Below are 18,596 nucleotides of genomic sequence, written 5' to 3' on the forward strand. Positions count from 1 at the left end.
TGCCAGAAAAAAATAATAATCTTCCTAGATCAGCTATCTGTGGCCATCAGATGGCATGAATGATTTCTGCTTCTGCAAAATCAATTCCTGAGTTCATCACTGTGAATAGTATTTTTCCTTTGATCACTGGGACATGCTGATCATTGATAAGATTGATATTCCATAGGCATACTGTGAAAAGGTCAGAGAGCATTATTCTGTCAAACTCAAGGATGTCCAATTTCTACAGGGCAACACATCGATGATGTACAGTAGTCTTGCAATAGCTTGTCCCATAAGATGGCGGCTTCTTAAATTCTGCTATGTTAAAGCTGCAAAATCTCACAGAAAACTGCACTACTTTTCCTTGCCTCTGTCCCAGACAAAATCAATAGAAAGTTTAAGTGCAACTTACTCGATCGAGTAACCAACCAAAGGTGCGAGGAAGAGGAATTGAAGATGAGGTATTAATTTGCTACCAAACACATTGTCTGAGATTATTTTAAAAACAAAACATGCCATCCCTTTCCATCTTCTGAAAAGGAAACAATGCCTATCTGAGAAGTCAACATATTTAATCCAACAGTCAGAGCCACATGGAACCAAATTCTTGAGTGCATCATGTGCATGGAGACTCCTCTAACAGGTGCTACATTGGTGATAGCTTTCAGAGGGCCTGAAAATGACTTATCATCACCTAAGATATTGAATTTCAGAAGAGTTCCTAACACAGTCACTAATTATACACAGCTACTCTCCATTTCCCTTAGCAAACTCTCTTTCAATTTCACAGACCCTCAATAGGATGAAGTCCAGAGATTGAAGTAATAATTATATTGCCAAAAATGTAAGTAAGGCTTAGTATATTTGTGTTCACTCTTATTGGTACAACTGGGATTTAGGCACTTCTGATAATGTTACAGACATACTCTCAACACAAACATCTAGTAATGTCACTGCAAATAACTATTAATTAATACCCACTTGGGTATGATCAGTAATAAAGAGAGACAAGACTCTAACTTGACTGATATTTTGAGGTGGATGTGCCTAGTGTTTATAACAAGTTTTCTCAAAGTCAATTTTAAATTCAAGGAATTAAGATAGACTAACTTTTAAGACAGTAAAAATCCAAAATTATCAGCACAAAATTCAACTTTCATCCAAACCCTGATATTTCCTCGTTTTTCCAGTAGATTCTTGTTTCCAGATTTGATTTCAAGTCAGCCTGCTGTTTAAGTCACAGTAAACTGTTCAGTAGCCTTAGATGTCTAGAAATTGTCTCCTTCTGTATGGAAAAGTCTGGCTCCCTTTTCTCTCTGACAGTCCTAATAGCCATTTCCTCATCATCTGATAGAAAAATGCAGGCTGGTGCATTGGTGGTAGGGAAAAAATCCCACAGTCCCCGAGTCACTGGACTTTGTTGCTTTCTTAGCTCTTATGGGGCAGGAGGAAATGGTAACAGAGAAACAGAAAATAGTAATCTCACATTCTGCATCACTGGCTGTGGCATTGCTTGACCTTTCTGTGGGCTAACAGACTTTCCCCATACCATCTCTGTGCTTAAAGGCTTGGTCGAATCGGGCCCTGTAGCAGTGAAATACAATTTCACAGTCTACTTCACAATCAATTGTATTTCTGGGTGCATGAGAAATTGCTTCTACTGCACCTGCAGAGGCACCCGCAGAACAGTACGGGGACACATGCTGTTTCCTGCAGTGTAATTAGCAGAATCTGAGGCATTATTGGTGGGTTTGCAATAGCATTACCACAGCAGTTCTGCCAAGCCACAGGTGCCAATTCCATCAATTTTAACTTGCACTCACTATGCAGTCTGTATATAATTAATGACAGTGCTCTAGTGTGCACATTTTAGAAATGCTACTGAATACAGCTCTTTGGTCAAGAGGAACACATAAAAGATGCATGCTTGCATTCAAAAATAAAACACTGCTGTAACTGACTTAATGACTTTGGCCTATCATTCTCATAGTTATTTTTGGATCCTCTTACTTGTTGATTTGTTTCTATTGCTTTCAGGGGAAAAGACTTTTTGTGCGTGTGTACGTATGAGAGAATAAGTGAAAAGCAATATCACTTTTGAAGAGCTGGCTAACATTGATGGATGCAAAATATCAGCAAGAAAATATTATACTGACTTGAAGCAGTATAGGACAGAAGATGGTCACTGGAAAAAATCAGCAGTCTAAAAACATACCAGGGAGGTTTAGGCTGGATATTTGAAAGACATTCTTCATGGAGATGGTGGTTAAGCATTGGAATGGGCAGCTCATGGCAGAGATGCAGTTCTCATCCCAGGAAGTATTTATGTGTTGCGTGGATGTGGCACTAAGGGATCTGGTTTGGTGATGGGATCTGGTAGGTCAGGCTGATGGTTGGACTTGGTGATCCTAAAGATCTTTGCTGACCAAGATGATTCTATGACATGAGAAGTAGGAACTGGGAACAACTCCTGAATACCGTAGTGTATAGTAACAGGGACATAGTTATGCATTGAATCTACTAGGTATGGAAGTCATGTCTTTCTGACATAACTTCTCTATTACAATTTCCTTTCCTGATCTTGCCTACTGTAGTGGAATTCCAAGGTCACAGCCTGAACCAACACATGAGCATGTGATGGCTTGTAGTGGGGCTTGTGGGGGGGGGGGGGGGGGGGGGCTAGAGCTACCTTTTCTGTCTCATCAGTGTTTCTGGGAGTGTGTGTGCAATCTGAGTCTGCATGGGTCCCCCTTCCTCCCACCCTTTTCTTCTACAATGCGAGAGTACAAACAGGAGAAAGCTCCATTCCTCAGCTCACCCCTTTCTCCAAACTACTACTGAGAGGGGTGAGGTATTTTCTCTGTGATAACTTTTCCTATAGCAGCTATTTCTCAAATAAAGGCTCTGTCATTGCCTTTGTTCGCTCTACACCTGCTTACTTCCAGAACATTCTTCCTCATCAAGTGTGCAACTCTGAGTTTATAAACAGTAAAGATGCATTCCAAGGCCTTGGTCTCTCTCTCTCTCTTTTTTGAAAGGCTAAGAAGAGATGTGTTGCTGTTACAAGGAAAGAATGAGGAGGGAGATAGAGATCACCTGTGTCTTCTTCACATTATTGGTGGAATAATGTATTTATTAAAAGAGACTGATAGTTCTCTGTGCTTCTTACTTTTAAGGTATTGTTTCAGATTCATACTCTTATTTAAGAGTACAGTTTCATGGGGCTCTGAAAGATACAGGCTACTGCTCCTTTCTCCCATCTTCCCTTCTTCTGTTAGCTGCACTTTCTTGCTGCTTGCTAATGCTGGGCTTCTACAAGTAAAATTTCAACTTGCCCAAGTGGCAGAAAAAGCCACCCATCCTTTTTGCTAGGAGTGTGAAGGTAATGAGCTTAGAAAAAATTCCAGCAAACATCAGGGCTAATGAAATTGAGGTGGAACAAGGGACCATGGGATACCTTCCACTCCTTTTGCCAGCAGCCAACTCACGTTGGCTCTGCAGCACATGAAATTTTATCCCAAATCAATAAATACATTATATTTACTTTGGAAAAGAAAACATGGTAATTTTTATCGCAGTTTTCAGCATCTACAATAGACCATAATAAATCAGTGCTTGAGTCTAATCTAAAAGGGAATTTAAAACCTATTCTGGTTATATAATTGTCTCACAAAAAACCACAGGAAATTAAAAAAGTAGCTTTACAAGGCATATAAAATACTTTCCAGTAATCACAAAGTGCAAGATGTGAGGTCCATTGTTAGGCAAGGTATTTGATATAAAGCACCAGAGACTGTAAATCCTACTTGGAAATACAATCACTGTGACCTGGAAGAGCAAGCACTACAAAGGATTTCTTGAAATACACTGACTCTAAAAGAAGACTGGTAGCACACAAACTTAACAGGATGATTTGATAATAGATTATTTTCGTATTAGTGAGCTGCCTTCTATCTGAAAAACAGTGTTCCATTCAGCCCTTTGCATTTCTGTTTACTTCTGCCTTGCTTAGAAACAGTTGTTATACATCAAAGCTCTAAGACAATCAGTGCCACTTTTGCTAAGTCTATTTGAATTCCCGTGCAGAGGAAATAAGCCTTTTCTTTAAACGAGGAGATGTATTCAATATAGGTTATGGCTTTGGAGAGCTACAAATCCTGTTTTGTAAGCAGCATTTTTGGTTTACAACACATTGCTTTGCATATGCAGAGCCTTTATCAAACCTACCTCCAGACAAAGTTGTCTTTTCTCAATTACATAGGAACACAGTATGATTTTGCTTCTGACAACCTCCACAGAAGTATATGAAAATACATGTGAATTTTTATAATTTAAAGTACACAAGAATTTTCTTTAATATTTAAGACATATTTGGTAAAAAGGAAACTTTCTATAGTATCGGTTCAGCACTTCAATGTATTATGTCTTTTCTGTTGAGCTCAATGACAAAGCAGGAAGTGGTTAAGCTATAATTCACAGAGTATTGTGCCTGCTGTAAACCTGAGAAGAGCACAGAACTTCTCTACTCTGACAGAAATGTATCCTGTGATTCTGGGCAAGTCCCTTGATTTCACAACTAAGAAAACAAACAAATGATGCCTGAACTCTGCTCTGCAGCCCTTGCAATTCCATCTTACTTCTCAAGGACCTGAAACCCTTAACTTTGCAGATCTGAGTCCAACCAGCTCTTAGTCCTTTCTGACAGTTGTTAACATCAGATTGCTTCAGAAGGTGTAAGATACCCCACTGCTTACCTATAGCTTGGTGTAATTGATATGTTGAAGCCTCCATATCCATACAAGAAGGCAGGATGAGAACCGTCCAATTTAATTCCTTTCTTGTGAATAATAAACATGGGGATCTTAGTACCATCTTTGCTAGGGTAGAAAACCTAAGACAAGACAAGAAGAAATGTGAAACGATCAAGCCATCACCTGCATGGTTGCTAGATAGCTCTGAAAAACATCAAAACGTGACAATACAAACGGTATGTCTATTAACCAGATTTCTAATCTAAGATATTCCCCAAAATCTCTCATTTTAAAAAACTCTACATTTCAAACACTAGAGAACAGTGTACAGAGAAGAAGCAACTCATTGTAGGGTAGCGGCTTAGTGAGACCCAAGCAAACGTACTGTTTTGGGTAAGAAATAGCTATGCGACTCCCAGACAAAATATGTAAAACTCCTTTAAGACTTTATGTTGTCTGCTGAAATGCAGCAGTATTTGCTTGTAAAAACGAATTTAACCATGAGAAAAAGGCTAAAGATATTTAAAAAAGCCATAGAATTAAGTTTTTGGTATCAATGTATTGGCATACATTTTGTTAACACTGTTAATACATTAATAACATTTCTCAACAGAGTCATTCCACACACCAGACTCAAATCAAAAGAATAAACCTTGAATAGCTGAAAAACCTGTTTCTTATTAAACCTTGTGAAAGCATCAAAAAGGTGACTATTCAACACTTGTGCACGCACCATAAACTCATAACAGCAGGACTGTATCCTGCAAACATGGATCGAGCACTGGCAAGTCTTTCCAGGTTGTCTCAAATTCCCCTAATCACGGTGGTAATGTAATCCACAACAGACACCTCTGTCATATTTGGCATATTTCCAGGCATTTCCCAGCAGCTAGGACCAGGAGTGCTGGCACTACAGAACCCCCAAACCCACCTGGCAGGACAACAGAGCTATCTGCTGGCTTTTAGGAAATCTGCTTGCAAAGAACCAAGCATCCACAGGCAGCATATGCTTTCCTACGTGCCTCTCTGCTATAATAAGTCACAGCACTGTAGTAACTTAAAAGCTAAATTTCACATATAGAAACATCCGCAGCAATTGCTTAGCAGAATTTCTTCATCTTGTTATTTAGATGCATGTATCTGCATGCATTTTCTAGTTTAGGATCTAGCATATTCTACTTTGACAGTCAAACAAAACATGGGCATGAATGCAGTTTACTGCTTATCCTAAAGCTCATTGTTTTGTGTTTGGTATCAACACTTGTGGCTTCCAGTCTAATCAGAACAAAGTAACAGAACTACAACCTTTCTTCATTGTATGTTTACAACCTCCTCAGCTTTAGAGGAAAGAAACCTATCATACAAAGTGTTATGTGATCAACAGGATCTGTTTTTATAACTAATGAACCCCACCAGTAATACGATCTCTCCCAACATATTTATTCTGAGTACTGCTTGTAACGTGAAACAGAAAGCCACATGGCATGTAAAAAAAAAAAAAAGGAAGAATCACATTTGATTTTAGTTTGGTCGTGGCTAAAGATGTGTGAGAAATTTCAAAAGACACTGTGTCAATATCTGAAGGCTTCACTGAGTCTTGTAGGCTTAAATCAGAACTAAAAGCTGAAGGCATTTTTGCATAAATGAAATAACCCTTCCCAGCTCCTGCCACAAACATCTCCTTACTGCTGAAGTACTCATCAGGGATCACTACAAGTGAACAATCAAAATATATATGAAGACATTGCAAACAAATTGAACACTATAAACAAATAAAATAGTTGATGGGCAAGAGACCATCTAAGGCATTCCAGAGAGACTCCTCTCTAAAATACTCTCCAACTACTCCAGTTGCTGGCAATTCACACAACGCACGCACCTGGCCCTCCTGTGTTTCCAGTAACAATGCTGTTGGACCTTCTCTTTTCCTTATAGAACTCTCTGGAAAATGACTTCAGCAAGGCTTTTGTCATCATCAGTTAGGATTAAATAACATGCCGGTAAATGCAAACTCATCCAAAAAAAAAAATAAACCAGACTGAAAAACTGCATGTCAAGGTGACATTTGCAATGTAAGGGTTTTCATTCCTATTTTTACTGAAATAATCATTACCTCCCTCTCTGAGAGGAACAAATGGGAGGCGGGAAAAAAAATCAATTCAGTGAGACACCAAGATATGTGAACCTATTTAAGCTTCTCCAAATAGACTATTTTCAACAACTGATTCAATCTCACCTTTAAATTGGGTGTTATCTCTGAAGCAAGTCCAATGGTTTATTTATGCAACCAATAAAGGGCTGTGCTTCTATCTCAAAGATTAAGGTAAACTGGAAAGGGCAAGCCCTGAAGAGAAAACCTTCCCGTGATGGCACTTCATGCCTAATTTTAGAAGCTGACGGTTTTTACAAGAGTAACTGCTCACAGAAGGGTCCTATGGTTTTCTGCTTTATCGCAGTGCAGAGTGATCCACTTGTGCCAGTCGCATTATGTTACTCATCGCTCACATATTTCCAAATGAAGACTCGCATCACTAGAGCCATTAGCACATATAAAAAGCAATATTTTTCCCTCCAAAACCACTTTGAGGACAATGCGTCAGACATACTGGGAAGAATGAAACTGTAGAAGTAGTACGGGAGGGAGGTGTGAAATGCTGAGAATAAATATTTTCAGTCTCCAGGAGTGTACCAGCAACAGTGTGTGGCTGGCAGGGTGCTTCTGCTGCGTGCAGCCTCTCAGGCTATTCTCAGAGCATGTGTGGGAGCAGCAGAGGAGCCCTGAAATAGTTGTAAGCATAACTTTGACTCACACTAAACTCCCTTTGTGTCACATGGCCTGGGCTCTCACTGCCAGAAAGAATCTCTCTTAATTCAGATGCTGGAACATGAGGCATGAATTTAGAAACCTTATTCTAATTAGCATGATCCAGAGAGAAAGCAACATTGCTTGCACATCTACTCATTACTACAAAGCACCTGAAAATTAAACTATAAAAACTACACACAACAATATTTGTTATTCCTCTTTAGTACATACGGTTTCTATTCTTTTTGCTTTAAATAAACAAGCCTTAGCACTTCAAAACAATTTACACTCAATTTTTGATCTAAAACAGACACTAGAAGCTTACTTCCAATCCTGTTCAGTAAGGTCTACATATAAATGATTTGCAAATTTACTTAGCAGCTAATGAGAATAAAAAGTGTGCTGTGCATTCAGTTCTGTGGCAGTCTTTGCCCTCTTAATTCCTGTTTGTTAAAAGCACACAGAATTTATGTTACATGATCTTTGCTTAAGGAATAGGACAACCAACACCCAGCACTACAGATACAGATACAAATTCAGAAAGATCCTTAGTTTATCCATTTTTGCCTCTGTAATGACAACAAGAGCATCCTCCCTTCTTCACAAAAGGCCAGGAAGCAGATGTTCATAATTCAGCTTCTGAAAAGTTAGCAGACTTTGGAAGAGAGCAGTTGAAAAGCCAGGTTTTCCATTTTATTTGTCTACAGAGATAATATGCTCAGACAGCGAGAACTCACGCATTGAATTAAAAATAATTTTGGCACCCATTCACCATGCACTTCTGTGAATAAATACCAAGTCGGTATCTTATAGCACTAAAGGAAGTGATATGATCATCACAACAAATAAATAAAATGAATCTGCCCGAGTACAACACTGCATCACTCAGCTAAAAATACTTAAAGCTATATAGCTATAAAATTGAAAATCCCCCTAGGCAAAAAAATCCACGCCAAACTTCTACCAATTTTAAGGTAAGATTCAACACAGGATTTGAAATACTGCTTTGAATCACAGAATATAAAAAAAAAAAGCCCAAAATAATCTAAGTAAGTCTAATGCAATTTTTTTAAGCCGTGAAACACATCTAAATGTCTAGAAATCTTTTATAATTTTTAACATGCTAGTTAATAGCAAGAATAATTAAATTCCAATTAAAAAGTGTTTTGTGCAACTTTTCAGACGTAATTATTCTTTGAAGACAATATGTTAATTTTACATATGAAAAGAAACTTCTGACTTGGGATTTGAAACACTCTCTAAGTCACAATAGGCTAATCATTCTTAGAAAGCTGCTTGTGATTCTAAAAATGTCTCTCAACCTCTCTTTCAAGATTAGTTACTACATACCAGAGATATCAATTCTTTCCATGTCTTTGTGTGCTTGATCCAAACCAGGTAAAAGTTGTATCTGTCAGTGCACTGACATTCATTGTGCCAAAACGCCGCAGAACGTTACGAAAAGTAACTAAGGCACATAAACCATAATAGAACAGGCCTTATTAAAAACATCTGTACCATAATTTAAATACAGCAATACCAAGACAATGCCTTCAAACAGACTTTTGTTCTATTGTCAATTAGTGTTTTATTGAATTCATTTCTTTCCTTTTGAAAAAGAACAGGATGTAGCAGACTTGTGAAGTTCAGCTATTGTTTTGTGCTTGCAGACAGGAACATCCCCTTCACTCATGGCTGCTCTCTTCAGTCCCAGCACACACAAGTAGGGTGACCCGAGCATACCTGTGCTGAGCAGATGATCAATAGAAATGACCGCTTCATTTCTAACTTCCTGGGACTACATTTCACACGTTCAGATTCATCTGCAGTATTCCCTTCATTAACTGCAAAATGAAGATGTCTCACTGCACTCATGCCAAAATTCATGCTTTGCAGTTAAGAAAAGTATAAGAAATCTGAAACATGTAATGTCATTAGTTTTCCCAAACACTGCACAAGCTTTGTTGAAATTCCATACAACTGTATTTCAAAGAAGACTGAAAGGGTAAACCTAATGGAGTAGTCCCTGAAGAAAGGTCGAACTTGTGCACAGACAGCACCAGAGGTTGCTGTACAGCAACACTTAAAATTGATAGATTGTAATAACTGCTGCTCAGCACTTCAAGGAGGCAAATCACAAAGACCCTACACCAGCAAGCCTGAAAGTATCAGTATTGGCAGGCAGGGGGAAATACTCTCCTTGCTTGAGGTGAGAAGGTGACAGTCTCATAGACTGCCATAGAATCAGGATTCTCCCTCCCAGTGCTTGGCTATGAACACAACCTCTGCACAGTACATTCAAATTCTCATAATTTCTGACATTACAAAACAAACCAACAAAACCCCCTGGTTTTGTACTGCAGGCTGCATAGCACTCCACAGAAGAAATGCTCCATCTATGATAGCAGTGACAAGCACTCGACTATAAAAAAAGAGGTGTCCGAAGAGCATCGTAGATCTGGCAGCCTATTGCCACTACACAGCAAATCCACAGCATCTGCGGTTTCCCTTCTTCAGAGGGAAATCCTAATCAATCTTCTTTAAGTTTCTTAAATTAGCTTCAAAGCAATTCTGTGCTGGTTGCAAAGCTTGCTAAATACAGAGCTGGACAGGAGCCAAAGTGACTCAGTACAGCAGAAATTAATGCAGGTAAAATCCAGAAGGAAGAGCACTCACTACAGACATTTTCAAAAGCACTGCGAAAATAATCGAGAAATCTCTTAGAAGAACCTGTTTCTCTACCCATCCACTGGGATGAAAAGCAGCCTCCTGATGACAGAGGAGATGAACTTTTAGAAAAGATGTCTTCTTCAGTTCAGCTGCCCTTCTGCAAATGCCTTCTCCCTTCTGCAAATTTGCTGTTTTCAGATTTGCAGTACTCTTTCTATGATGAAGAAAAATCACCCAGTGAGGAGCAGGAAGCGGAAAAGAATGATGAGAATGAGTTAGTTGTTTTTTACAGGGGGGTTTTGATATTGCTTTAACAACCGTGTGTGTGGGGGTGGGGGGGATGACAACAAACTAGTACATTGAAACCTTGAAAAATGTCACTTTATGATGCAATTTCAAGACAGACATCACAAGGCTTGAAGGTACTTCATAAAAGAAACACTAAGGGATATGCTAATGCATCTCTATAATAATGTTGGAACAAGGAGGAAAAAAACAAGGGGATGGAAGATAAACTTGTCTATTAAAACAGTAAAACTATGTACAGTTTGTACCGATCTTTCCTTTCATGGGCAATATCTGAAAAGGTGGTAAAATTCAATATACTTTTTTATCAGTCAAAGAATTCAAATATTAAGAATCACAAAAGAGATGAAATGTCTAACTGCTGCAAGGCAACTTCAGTGACTGTTAGTAGCTCAAAAGTACTCCAAGAAGTGGAAGAAAAACTTCAGGGATGTTTCTAGAGGTAAAAGATTCCTCAGCTCCAGGTATTCTACCATTACCCTTTGAACCTTTTCTGTATCTTGGGCATTCTAAGTCATTACCAACAAACACTGTGCACTATTACTTCCAAAAGCATTTGGCCGAAAAGCAAGCTGTAGTTGTCAGGAAGAATTTATCCAGCCATTTTTCTGTGCATGTGAGAAAAGCAAGTCAGGACTCAGGAAATCTATTTCTTTATATTATTCACCTAATATGGGTAAAAAACGAGTTGCTATAATTATGCTTCTAGGAGGTTTCTCTTGTCCTACAAATTTTCTAAGATGTGCCTCCAGGACAGAGCAGAAACCAAAGGAAAGATGATATTCTATCAATACCTCCGGGCAGTGTTGATAAAATAAAATCAACTGATAAATGAAGTTGCAAACTAGATTACCCTTAATAAAATTGTGCCCTGATGAATTTGTATTGGATCATAGACAGATAAATATCCAAAGGAAAAAAAAACAACCTCATGTAATTAGTGACTGAACTGTGCTGGGTGGAAAGAGAGCTGCTACTTTCTCTCCTTTTTCTTAGAAAAAGCATTCTTTCAGAATGCACCAAGATTGTGTCATTTTAACATAACTCATAGCTGTTATATGATCATCTTGCATAATATCCATTCTTTCCTAAGCCAATTGTATTCACAGCGGAAGTAAGAGTCATCAGTTCACAAATGCGCCACCATTTGCTTCCCTTTTTACCTTCCAATAGCTGAGTCTGCTCAGAGCAGTAGTCATAAAGCTTTACTTACTTTGTAGAGAGCCCCCAGGTTACAGACAACTTAGTTACAGTGTTTGAAGCAAGTCAACTCGAGATCCCACCAACACCTGGAATTACTATTTAACAGCAATATTCACCACTCAGCTCTATTTATCTATCTTCCACCAAGGTGATTAATGTTATTTAACACCAGAAATTCAGATTTTCTGTCAATAAGGATCAAGCAGAAATTTATCAGGCTTTTATAATATCTGTAAAAAGTTTATGGGTATTTTTCACTACTTTTAAATAGTGCTAATTATAATTTGGTTCCAATACTTCCATGTAATTAACACACAGTTTCTATTACTAACTGCCCAGAAACATAATTTCTTGAACTGTCTTGCTTTCAAGGTGTAGTTGGCAAGGGGCCCTGCTAATGGCCTGTCTGTACATGGCACTTCAGTGTACAGGTGAACATAGTCCATGACTAAGCCTCCAAAGTGCTTCAATAACACAAGTAAATAAAGATTACTTTCCAGTTTGTTCTCTGTAGGCTGCTGTACTACCTTAAATGTTTCTGCATCAGTTGTATGTCAAGCCTAATATAAGCTAGTTACTAACTTGTGTGCGTTTAGAGGCCTGGGGCTCACAAATACAAACCCCTCAGCTCTGCCAGAGTCATTTCTGTTCTGAAAACACCCCAGTTCCTTGGTGTCCCACAAGGACATTGTTCAGGATGAGAAATTCACTCACTGTGAAGTACTTAAGTGGAATAGGGGGAACTGTGGGGAAATTTCATTGCTAATAGGAAATACTAAGACTCTCCAGAAGAAAAGAGGCAGCAAGGGAGTGCTTTTTTGCAAAGAGAACACAAGGCAAAGCTACATGAAAAAGTAAAACAACATCCAGTATGGCAAAAAATGCAGCACGATGTTAGGACAGGTGCAATCACCTACAGGATGGGAAAGAACTGACTAAAATAATTCAGAGAAGCAAATGAGAAGTACAGAACATGTCAAACAGAACGTGAGCAAACAAGGAACTTCCAGGCAAGAAAAATCCACTTAACTTAACTGGCATGTATGAGCAGAATTCTTACCTACAACAGGAATATAACAAATGAAACAACTCATTCTACCATACTTAGAATTTGCAAACCTCAGCTACAGTTACTTTGCTTAGCATGTCATATCACATCCGGAACATTTAGCGAATGCAGGGAAAAGGAAGAAGAACAGAAGATAACGCTGTCTAGAAAAACTGAGCAGGCTGCAGATGTTTATATTCTAAAGAAAAGAACCCTGTCTGTGAGGGACACAAAGCAATGCATTGCAAGAGTAGCCAGAGAATTTAGGTAAAACCTTGTGGCAGACTCCTCTTTGCCCTGCAAAAAAAGAGGTTTCTAACAATAAATACAGTGAACCACTGGGACAAATTGCCTAGGGAAAATGGAGGTTTTTAACAACCAAGTGGATAAAAGCCAGTCTGGAATAGTACAGGCAGAAGTGGCCTGTCTTAGAAACCATAACTGTGACCTGTCTTAAAAGTAATGTGCTCTAGCACATGGATACATGACCACATTGCCACTGCATACACACGCTCCAGTTTCTTCCCCTCCCTGGTTTTTCTGTCCTGTTATCACAGCAGCTCTGCCAGAGGCTTTTCAGATTGCAACATCCCATGCTAGGCAGTAACAGTTGGTTCTCCCGTAGAAAAAGAGATAATCCAATCTCTTTAACTGCAATGTAAAAAATAACCTCAAAAGATCATTTCAACTTATACTTTATACGATCTCAGAAAGAGAAGTCTCATAGTAGAGAAAACAAAAAGAATGAAAGAAAATAAGCTTCCTTTCTGCCTTTCATAACGCCATGATGTAATAAAATTTCATAGAATCATGGAAAAATCTTCAGGAACAGCTGGTGAGACCATACAATTTATTAAGGGCAAATCCTCTTCTTAATGACTTAATGACTATTCAAGAGGACTATACTATACTATGCCTTTCCCTGCCAAATCAGTGGCTTGAATTCTGATCCAAATCAGTGAGGTCTGACAGCTGCAATCACCTAATGTCCTTTTGCCAGTGTATAAAGTGAATAAAACTAATGACTATAGTCCCAGAGAGAGCTGTCCTCTGTGCAGCATTAAATCACAATTTAACCCTGTCCTAGATAGGTCCTGTGAGGCAAAGTAATGAGCGAGCAAGGATGGATTAAAAAAAAACATTCCCATAACTGCAGAGGAACACTGTCATTATGAGCAATGCACTGGCATGCCAGCAAAGTTGATTTTAGCCTCAAGAAAGAGACAGAGAAAAGAAAGCTGGTAGTTATCGCTTTTTTCTTTCAGAGGACAATTACACATACAGTCGTTAGTATGGTAAGATTTTTCATTTTTATTACTGCGTGAGTCTGAACAAGACCTGAGGAGCCATAAAGAAGGTTGGGAACAACAGACGTTTGTGGAAGCACTCTGCATTTGATCCTTCACCAGTATAGAATGCAACTGCTTTATTCTGCCACTCTATGAGACCTGTGTATACTATACTGATCAAAAGACATTCTTTAGTCAGGATTTAACATTGTTGGAGATACTGGGAGTGGGTGATGTTTAGGTTTTTTGGTTGGATTTCTTTTTGTGTTTTTGTGTTTTGTTGTTTTTTTTTTTTAATTCGTTTTTCTTCTGTATGTTTTTTAAACTGATGCTAAAGTTCTATGAACTGGCACATATGTGATACCAAAAACTTACTTAACAGTTTTCTGATTGCATCTGAAGCATCAGCTCCTGGCATCAGCAAAAAGAAGAGCAACCCATATGAAAAAAAAGAAACCCTGGCACATCAGCATGTAACTATAGACAAATCTCATCCTGAATGTTTTTGTTCCTGTAAAACTGAGTTAGTATTCCTCACTACCTTTGAGAAATAACACCAACAGCTTATAAAAAGGGGAAAATAAGAGCTGTGAGAATATTCCCACTGAGAATCATTACAGAGAATTCTTACTTATTTTGTAAGGGAGATAATTAAAACAGTGATGTGTCCATGGTTAATTACTGGATGTAAGAACTACAACAGGAGTGAATATGAATGGTGGGAAAAAAAAAGAGAAGGGAAAAATCTGTGAAGAACACTTTTAATCTTTTTTCTTGTTGGTAAAATGTATTTAGTCACTTACTGTAGAAATCTATACTGTTTTTATTCACTGCTAACAATGCAATAACTTAAGACTTAGAAGGCTATAAAATAATCATCTCCTTTGCAGTTGTATAAAGCTCCTGTATATCAAAATGGATTCTCTACACTAGGTTCAATGATTACAGCTGTTTTAATCCATGTGATTCTATGTTGTGTTTTAGGAAATTCTGAGAAAGAAATGGAGCATGTAATGCAGCTTGGGATCAAACATGCCAACTAATATCTCTATTCATTACAAAAGTGAAAAACAAACCATTACAAGTTCAATCAAAGGTTCTACTGAGTAAGGCATAAGAATACTTCACAACACATTTTAGTTAACCTGCTATGATTTAACATGAATCATAGAATCATAGAATGGCCTGGGTTGAAAAGGACCACAATGATCATTCAGTTTCAACCCCTCTGCTATGTGCAGGGTCACCAACCACTAAATTAGGCTGCCAAGAGCTACATCCAGCCTGGCCTTGAATGCCTTCTTGGATGGGGCATCCACAACCTCCTTGGGCAACCTGTTCCAGTGAGTCACCAACCTCTGTGTGAAAAACTTCCTCCTAATATCAAACCTAAACCTCCCCTGTCTCAGTTTAAAACCTCCTTGTCATATCACTATCCACCCTTGTGAACAATCTTTCCCCCTGCTGTTTATAGCTCCCTTCAAGTACTGTAAGACAACAATGAGGACTTCCTGGAGTCTTCTCTTTTTCAAGCTAAACAATCCCAGTTCTCTCAACGCTTCCTCATAGGAGAGGCAGTCCAGCCCTCTGATCACCTCAGTGGCCCTCCTCTGGACCCACTCTAAGAGCTCCACATCCTTCCTGTACTGGGAGCCCCAGGCTTGGAGATAGTACTCCAGATGAGTAGAGGGAGACAATCATCTCCCTCTCCCCACTGACAACCCCTTTGTTAATGCAGCCCAAAACACAGCTGGCCTTCTGGGCTGCAAGAGCACACTGCTGGCTTAATGAAGGTTCTGCAAACTAGCATTTTAAGAAGTTCTTCAATTCTCTGCACACAAAATCTCATATTAGAAAGCCTGGGAATAGCAAATCACAAAGCCTGTATGATGATCACAGAAAGAGAGAGACTGGAATTTTAATATTATCCATGCAAACTGTGTGGTCTGGTATTGTGTTAATTCTTCCTAAGAGCAACTCTGTACTCCTCCACCCCAAACAACACTTCTATTATTCTGCATTCCGCTGAACACAAACTCCCAACATCCTAAACTGTACGACAATGCTATGTAGAATGCAAGAAGGGGAGAGAGCAACTTTGGACATTTAGGTCTTAAAACAGGAAAACTGCATTGCTTTCTTTGCCAATCCAGTTCAAATTAAATTACTACATCCCTCCTGCGTGGATTATGAAGATCTGGTTCCTACTCTATTCACCTTCAGACTTAGGGAATATCACAATCTGCCAGAATTACTGGTATGGATTATTTGAGTGCATTGCTTCTGCTTAGGCTAGCTTCAAAAGTTCAAGATCATTTAAGGTCATTATGGGAAATCCTTCACTAATTGCTCTTCTAGACATAACATCCTTCACAAGCACAAATTTTCACCTTAAAATGGAGTGCAATATGGCTGCCCTATAAATAATTTTCCAATATACTAACTTCTGGCTTTAAAGAGATACAGAACCTTAAAACCTAAAGATTGTGTTTTGAGTTGCTTCCTCACTGACCTGCAAGAAGAAGAGTTAATGGCAGATTAAAGTGGTGTTCACAGGAATCACATGCCAAGGGTGTAAGAAGTTAAATTTATGTAGGCATACTGCCAATGCTGCCACAGTTGTCGCTATGATTTTGTTGATGCCCGCCAGAGCAAGACTGCTGACTAAGTGCCAAAACCACAGCCATTACCAAAGTGCCAGAAAAGCCCTAAGCTAAAGACTTCAGACTCATCTTGGGGGTTTTGATGAAGTGAAACAGTCCAGAGTTTATTTTCCCCTTGGAAGAGGGTAGGTGGCCTGCTGCACTGTGGCAAGTACTAAAACCCATGCACTTCCTTACATTCCCGCCTCCCTCACAGTATTTCTTAGTCTTCTTCCCCCCTGCAATATGAAATCACAAGGAAATAAAAATGAATAAAATTGAAACAAACAATAATAAGCAACTTGTTTCCCCAAGTATTAAATCTATTCCCTCATCCCATGAGATCAAGACAGGAGTCAAACTCCATATGCTGTTAAAAACAAGCAAGTAATCAAAACTCAGTCAGTTCTGAAATGGGAAGAATTTTGTGTGTGTTTGTGCATAGATTCAGTGTAAAATAAATGCACTTTCCTCCTCTAGTATAAGAAACACAGCTGACCCAGCTACTGAATCAAAATTCAGTAGCTCTCCAAAACCCAGTGACCTCTCTGCACCTATTAGACAAGAGACAGTCTTCTTATTGCTTCCATCTCTTTATCCACACTGAAAAAAAGAGATAACGTCAGCTCTTGTACTGCTAAGCAGGTTGAGCTTACTATATCCTTTCATAGGACACTGCTTTCCTCTTCTGCCTTCTTTACTTTCATTTTAATGAGAGCATTTAATGCTCATGAACGGACACTAACAGTAACAGCAAGATCCAGGAATAGCATGGGCAGGTGCTGTGCACAAATCTCTCCCACAGCTCTGTCAATCAATCTCCAGCCTGACTCCTCTTCTGTGATTTATTTTCCCGAAACAGAGATTAATAACTGTGCCAAACAGTACAGTGAGAAGTTCCACTAAGAATTAGAATGTTTGGAGGCTAATTTTCCCTTATCAATGACTCACAACTTGAAATCAGTGCTGCAAAGTAGTGCAGATGGGGCTGAAAGGCAGAACAACAGAATGGACTTCTTATGAAAATCACTTCACTTGTAAAAACAATTTCTGCAAAAGAGACAGTCACATACCCTCTTAAAGACCTGTCCTTCTTCACAACAGAATCTAAACAGCAAATGCTTTCAAAACAAAATAAGTCGTGCTGTGAATTCCACAGTTCTCTCACAAGAGCTAATTCAAACTTTACTTGTCAACAGCAGCATAAACGTTTGGTTCACATCGAACTATGAGGACTGCTCTGAAAGTAATGCCTTCTATTTTGCCATGTTGGCTCATGATATTGGAGGCTCATGGTGGCAGTATGGCAGTAGAGTTCAAACCTTCCTGCTAGTGCTGCATGACAGATGGCAGCAGAAGGGTGGTCTAACAAAACGGTATCTGACTTGGAAGTGTATATGCTATTTGCTACTTAAAATGAGTATTTCACATAATATTTTTAGCCACAGTATTTGTTATGAGCTCACAGCAGATGATATAAATGGATGACACCCATTGCCCTTCCCCTGTCCACTGAAGCTGTCACTCCATCATAGAAGGCCACCAGATTATCAGGCACGATCTGCCCATGGTGAAGCCATGCTGGCTAATTCAAATCACCTCTTTATTTTGTATGTCCCTTAACACAGTTTCTAGAGGATCTTTAGGCCCAAGAGCCCCGTAGGGCTCAGAAGCTGAAGAAATCACTCACCTTCAGCAAAGCACAATTTTATTAAACTTCCGTCTAAGGGTTTACAACCAGATGGAAGGAGTTGCATTTATTACCTGAATTGTCTGGTAAACCGAAGGATCAAATCCTTTCACAGTCACCTCCCGAAAAACTCTTGGCTCCAGTTCCTCTTTAGTCAGATCACAGTGATATATAATACCTATAACAGAGCGCAACTTTGTCAGCTTCAA

The 18,596-nt window shown here is 38.9% G+C and overlaps 1 protein-coding gene across 1 annotated transcript in view; it reads right to left on the reverse strand.

The window, feature by feature from the left end:
• Positions 1–18,596, reverse strand: part of PREP (prolyl endopeptidase) — a 90,523-nt gene that overhangs the window by 12,080 nt on the left and 59,847 nt on the right. Inside the window, exons 10-11 of the mRNA XM_072333085.1 lie at positions 18,462–18,565; positions 4,737–4,873 (exon numbers count right to left, since the gene is read on the reverse strand). Of these exons, the coding sequence (XP_072189186.1) occupies positions 4,737–4,873; positions 18,462–18,565 (241 nt within the window). The remainder of the gene's footprint in view (positions 1–4,736; positions 4,874–18,461; positions 18,566–18,596) is intronic.

This window comes from Excalfactoria chinensis, chromosome 3 (assembly GCF_039878825.1).
Source record: "Excalfactoria chinensis isolate bCotChi1 chromosome 3, bCotChi1.hap2, whole genome shotgun sequence".
Classification (NCBI taxonomy): domain Eukaryota; kingdom Metazoa; phylum Chordata; class Aves; order Galliformes; family Phasianidae; genus Excalfactoria; species Excalfactoria chinensis.